General features: G+C 36.8%; 1 protein-coding gene across 1 annotated transcript; it reads right to left on the reverse strand.

Annotated features, from left to right (window-relative positions):
- Positions 1–328: 328 nt before the first annotated feature.
- LOC120626463 lies at positions 329–4,812 on the reverse strand. The gene is made up of 3 exons (XM_039893989.1): positions 4,797–4,812; positions 3,126–4,092; positions 329–1,313 (listed from the first exon to the last, which is right to left on the reverse strand). Exons 1-2 carry the CDS (start codon positions 4,810–4,812, stop codon positions 3,131–3,133), a joined length of 978 nt encoding a protein of 325 aa, XP_039749923.1. The 3' UTR covers positions 329–1,313; positions 3,126–3,130.
- Between the last annotated feature and the right edge of the window lie 1,958 nt (positions 4,813–6,770).

The raw sequence follows: 6,770 nt of genomic DNA on the forward strand, positions 1-6,770 counted from the left end.
TCGAGATAAGAGAACAATTGTAGACCTTGAGAGGTGCCGAAATGTTATTTGAATAAAATATCAATGGCTGATTTGTTATAAAGTAAATGTTTAATTTTTATGTTTATACGAATATTGACAGTTTTTGATGACCATCATATTATAACTTATAATAATCAGGAGGATTATAATAGTACATAATTATTTATGATTACTTCTACAAGGAGTACTTATTTATTAGTAGTACTTTCTAATATCAACCTCTAAATTATTATATTATTTTCGTTTTAATTATTGAGATCAATATAAAAAAATATAAATGATAATAATTAGTTTCTTAAGATTGATAAAGCAAAGTCATCTGTATTATGATTATCAATGCCTCTGTGATAGAACTTTCCAAACACATGGGAACTTCCACTCCACCCGGCAGTACTTCTAATTACATCGATATTCACACCGAGTCTGCTAGCAGCGGAGGTACTAGCATGTCGGGTGGAATGGGCAGAGAATATTGAGGTGTCAATTCCACTCTCATAGAGTGTATTCTTTATCCATTTGCTTAAAGTTTGACTGGTAACAGACTTATTGGGTTTCTTATGACTTATGAATAAGAAATCATCGTTATCACTTCTTAATGAACGAGTAATATCTAAATAATTTAACAAGGTAAGTGCAGGACAGATTTCAGGCTTTATCTGATAAAACGGTATATTAAGGCACGGTTGGTGGGCGCCTAATCTTGAGGTTTTTATTATATCCGGTATTTTTATATAAATCATATTAGAGCAACGTGTAATCTGTGCGATCCTTATTAGCGATAAGGTCTGCACTCTATGGGCAGTGATGAGTGCTATTAAAGTCACTGTTTTCTTTGTTAATTGTTCTAAAGAAATTTCGTTATGAGGATATAAATTTGCCAAAAAATCTAATGCGATAGATGTATCCCAAGTGATATTGTATTTTGGTAAAGGCGGACGGAGTCTGTAAAAGCCCTTAAAAAGTCTTCGAATTCTATCATCGGAGGACACCCGTGTTCCTATAATTAATGACAAGGCGGAACGGTAACTATTAAGTGTCCCATATTGAGACCCTTTATTAAATTCATCTGTCAGAAAATAAATAATTTTGGGAATTGACGCCTCATAATAATCTACATTATTTCCATCACAAAAACTGAACCATTGTTTAAATGCCACAGTGTATTGTTTTTCTGAATTGTTTGATAAAGAAGCACAGATTACGTCTAATGAATTTGATGGTACACCTCTTCTGGCATAAGCTTCCCTGATAATTTTCCGGCCATAAGTTTGAACTGCGGTAACGTTGCCGTGCTGTTGGAGACAGAAATTAAAGGGGTTTCAGTTGGTTCAAAGATGATTGGATCAGATATCAGTAATTTATTGAACAAAGGGAACCAGGCTTGGGTGCACCAATAGGGTGCTACAATTATTCCCTGTGCCTGGTCAGTGATAACTTTTCGTAAAGTTTTTGCAATGACGGAAAAAAGGGGAAAAGGCATAAAATTTTAAATTGTTCCAATTTAAGGTAAAAGCATTGACGGCACATGCTCCTGGGTCTCTGTGCCAAGATATATAGTTGTGACACTTTGAGTTTAATCTTGTAGCAAAAAGATCTATTTCAGGGTTACCGAACGTGCTAACTATGCGCTTAAAGGCACTGTCGCTAAGTTCCCATTCTGTATCGGGATGAAGCCGCCTGGATTCTGCGTCTGCTATTTGGTTATCCTGAGACCTTATATATGAGGCATAAATATATATGTTTCTTTTTTCACAAAATCTCCAAATGTCTTTAGTCAATATATTAAGATGTGGAAATCTGATTCCCCCCATACGATTGATATACGAAATAGCAGTGGTGTTATCAATTCTTAGTAAAATTTGACAATTATTCATTTTAAAAACAAATATTTTTAAACCAAAGAATGCGGCTAGTAACTCTAGAAAATTAATGTGCTTAGAAGATTCTTCAGCACTCCACTGACCACTTGCGGTTCTTTCCCCACATGCTATCCCCCAACCAGTTTTACTAGCATCGGAGAAAATTTCTAGAGTATAATTGTCTACTCTTATTGGATTTATTGCACACTTTATGCTATTCATCCACCAACTAAAGTCCTCTTGCAAGTACGACGGGATATTCATATAATTATCATAGCTACCTGACTGCAAAAGGGCAAGATATTTACATCTTTCTAGCTGTTTTGTATAGAGCCATCCGTACTTTACTCCTGGGCAAGCTGAGGTAAGCAAACCGATCACACGAGCAAATTGTCGTATCGAACAGCGCTTAAGACGACTCAATCTGACTACTTCTTCAAAAATGCAATCTTTCTTAGAGTCAGTTACACTAATGTGGAATTTTTTTTTTGTGTCTATGATAAAACCCAGGTAAGTGCATTTATTAGACGGTATAAGGCAACTTTTCTCTTCATTAATAATAAAGCCTAGCGATTCGAAAAGTATTCTGGTTTGAGTAATATTATTAATACATTCCTCATAAGTAGGGGCTATACAACAAACGTCATCCAAATAAATGGTTGACAAATAGCCCATTGTCCTTAATAGTGACATGACAGGTTTTAATAATTTAGTAAATACGAAGGGAGCTGTGCTCAACCCAAATGGTAGGACATTAAATTCAAAAGTATTTCCTTTAAATTTGAATCTCAGGTACTTTCTATAATATTGATTTATTGAAATTAGAAAGTATGCATTGAGTAGATCTAAGGAAGCCATAAAGTAATTTTTGGATACTAATTTCAGGGTTGTTCTTAGATCCTCCAATTTAAAATGCTCGGTCTTTATAAATTTATTTAAAGCTTTTAAATTCAAAATAAAACGGTTTTTACCATTTTTCTTTTTAATAAGAAAATAGCTTGAAAGAATTTGGTCTGCACGGTCTTCACATTTTGAAATAGCACCAGATTTTTGCAATTCATTTATGGCTTCCTCATATTGTGCTCTTTCAGTTGTAGATAATTTCGGCGGTTGGGGAATATATTTTTGTACCACAGGTCTATCGAAAGGTATGCTGTAGCCCTGTACCCACGACAAAATTTTTTCGTCGTTGGTTATTTGACACCATTGTTTATAAAACATAGAAAGACGACCAGAGCAACGTACCGAGTCTAGCGTCGTTGATAGGGGCGCTGCTGCCTGGATCGCTGTTGTGACTGCAATGGCGGCGGCGGCAGCAGTAGTGGTGGAGGGGGTGGCGGCGGTGGTGGTGGCAGTGGTGCCATATACTGTCGCCGTTGCTGTGGGATAGGAGGTGGATACACGGCTTGAATCTGCGTATACGCAGCAGGCTCTTGCCTCCTCTTGCCTGGCTGCCTGCTGGTCACCGGCTGAGGCTTGGAGTTTAAAGCACGAGACTGAGGACGTCCTATTGTGGTCTTGGGCTTAGATGCTTTAATCTCAGAGGCCGACCTGCTGATAGCTTTAGCAGCTTTAAGAGTATCAGCCAGTTTCTCGCCAAATAGGTAGGTATCAATTTCGGTTTCATACAATTGGCTCTTAATTTCTTTCTTGATAGAGGCGCAAATAAGGCTTCTTCTTTTCATTGACTCGCAGAATTGAAAGTCGCACAGTAATTGAGCACCCTCAAGTAAAGGTTTTATTATCGTGGAGTCTTTTGAGTCCGATTTAAATATCTTTGTCAGAGCCACTCCAATGCACGAAATTGCTGATGCAATTTGATTTTGCCTGTACTCAGTGCTCTTATCTTTGCCTATCAAAGTGTCTGACAATGCCGCTTTTATTTCTAAATTTAAAAGCGGGGCAGCTAACTTAGTGCAATTACTAGGAATAAGATGTTTATCTAGTAGTTCTTTGCGAGTTTCCTTTGTAAGCCCTGAGGTAGCAATATGCTGCCATCTGATTGCGATATCCTTTTGAATGTTGTCCCCCGTTTTTTTGGCTTTATTCGGGGATGCGCCTAGCATCTCGAGGATATCGTCGTCTAAAGGATATTCCTCCGAAACAGTTAGAACTGGTGAGGATGGTCCTGGAAGAGGCTCCAGATTTTCCAGATCCACATTTTGTGTGGGTAGGCCATGTTGTTCATCATTAATGATCAAAGGTAGGCCATCTGGAAAGAAGTGCATAAAATAAATTCTTATTTTATTACTGTGCACTTACTTATGACATTCTAATATATATGTCTGATTACGAAAAACAAAATTATTTACAAAGCGATAACGCTAAGTATTCGTTTATATCGTAATTGAGGTAGATAAAAAATAAAATTCCAATTATAAATAGTCTTTTCAAAAATTTAATATTATGGTAAAAATATGAATGACACATTACACACAGGTAGCATTACATTGGCGGGGAGCTTGGTAATACCAGCATAAAAATTAAAAATTACTTTTATATTAATTTTAATTGCTCATAAAATGCATTTTCAACTATAGTGTAAGATTAGCGACTCACTACGCGAGACTACAATTGTTCTCTTATCTCGAGGATGAAGCACGAAGTATAATAAAAAGAAGCAGCGCAAATAATGCACAAAGAATACGAACGCAAATACTAATACATTCGTATGAAGATCGAATGAAGTTTTATAATATCTATGGGATCTATGCAAGGAATGGGTTTTGTATGCATATAAGTTTTTGACTTTAATAATTTAGTTAAAACAAAACGATGCCTCATTACAGCAGATTCAAGATGTACCTGCAGCAGACATAAAATCCTGAATAGCAGTAGTATACTTTTCGTGATAAAGAAAAAAAAATCACATCCAAAATGGCCTCGCACATTAATAAACGGCTCATGAAATCTTACATCTGAAGCATAGCATGTACGAGACTTGGACATTGACAAAGAGCGAAATTGATTGAACTGCTGGAAGCATTCGAAATGTGGTGTTGAAACCTAATGGATGAAATAAATTGGACTGAGAATTGGAAAAAAAGTACTAACTTGAGAAGAAAAGAGAAATATTATTACAACTATAGAAATCAGTGGGAAAAAATTGTTTACTTACTAAGACATGATGAATTTGTCAAGAATATAATTGAGTGAAAAGTAGAGGTTAATAGAGAAAGGGGACGACTGATACTGGATTTTGTGGGACAAATAAAACTAAAGGTTGTCGAGAGGCCTTATAAAGAGTTGATAAAGGAAGTTGGAAAAGACACCAAGCTTAGCTCTTAAAATATTTGAGTGGCTAGCATGTTCGGTTTATTCGCTAACAAAGTTCTGGGATCGATTCACATGAATTCCCAAAAATAGTAAGGTATTGGTCTTCCTGATAAGAATTTCACAGTACCAGTCCGAAGCTAGGAAATTGGAGCATCTATGTTCTAAACCCCACTCGTACAGGGAGATCTGTCATGTGTGGGGGTGGTGGTATACATAAAATGATAAACACTACGTCTATGCATGCATCATTATTAGTTGGGATGCAAAAATGTGTTGTGCATTACTCAACCTTACTAGTTGTTTAAATAGCGTCAGTATAGAGTCAAAGACCGATAGGTTTAATTAGTAGGCAAAAAGGCGCCGGTGTAGGCGTGAAGAGCAGAGCTGCTGTCCATTATAGATAGGCCTGTAAACTAGTTCGTAACCGATAGTTTTGTGCGGAGATTGACCCGACCATGGCTCCGGCTGAGTTGGTTCTTTACGCAGCGTAGGTGGCAGGAGACATACGCTTTGCGGTCACGGTCAGCGCAACTAGAAATGACCACTGTCACAATACACGACATCGAGTAGGCGAGAACTAACTAAATGATTACTTTTAGCGCCCTTTTATATTTTTTACGTATACCTACATGATATATTAGAAAGTTAGTGACACAAAATCGGAGAAGGTATCATCGTAAGCTTTAATAGTAAAACTAAGTATTGTGAGTAACTTCAAAAAATAAATTACAACGAAACACAACGGCCTCAATATGGGTAATGGGTATCAAATGAAAGGGCTGGACTAGTAGAATAATGTACACTATATTGAAAGTCAGGGTTCGAAATTAATTTATTTCAATTAGGCCTTAATATGCTTATATTATGAACGTTCGACCGATGTTTCAAACCGGTTCGGAATGCAGGTTTTTATTTATTATCTAGTTACCTTCGTGACACACACACACTGAACACACTGAAACCTTATTATGTCTTATTTTTGTGTCGGAGTTTAAAAAGTTCACAGCATTGACGATAGTTGTATTCTTTATTACGAGGGCACCATGGATGGCACTGAAAATTAGCAACATAATCGGACGCGCATAGGTATTGATGCTACATCCCAACAATGAGCGGTTCTCACGCACAGCGCTCCCACACTGTTTGTGTCTCTGATTGATCATAACGGCGTTCGACTTTGATATTGTTTATGTTTGACCAACGGCTGGTTACTTCTTTAAATGTTATAACATTTTATGTTTGATGTTTTTTGGACAGCTTACGTGTGAAAAGTTACTAACAAGGCTTATTTGCAACCGAAAGCAACCTATATAGCGTATCTGAGTACCTAGAACAGTCTTCGAGCCCAATGTTCAAAAAAGGAAGAAACACGTAAAAAAGAACGAGACTCATTTTAATGTGAACTCTGACCAATTCATCCTTATTCTTTATTTATACGTAAGTGCCTAAGTCCTTATAATGGTACCTACCTATTTTTTTTTAAATTATTGACAGGCCAATCAGAAAGCCCATCTGATTGTAAGTGGAAAACCATGGCTTATAAACAGAGCAACAATTCGCAGTGTGTGCAAGAAACACATCCTGCGACCTGTCTTTCTGTGTCCATAAACAGTC

Source organism: Pararge aegeria, chromosome 9 (assembly GCF_905163445.1).
Source record: "Pararge aegeria chromosome 9, ilParAegt1.1, whole genome shotgun sequence".
NCBI classification, from domain to species: domain Eukaryota; kingdom Metazoa; phylum Arthropoda; class Insecta; order Lepidoptera; family Nymphalidae; genus Pararge; species Pararge aegeria.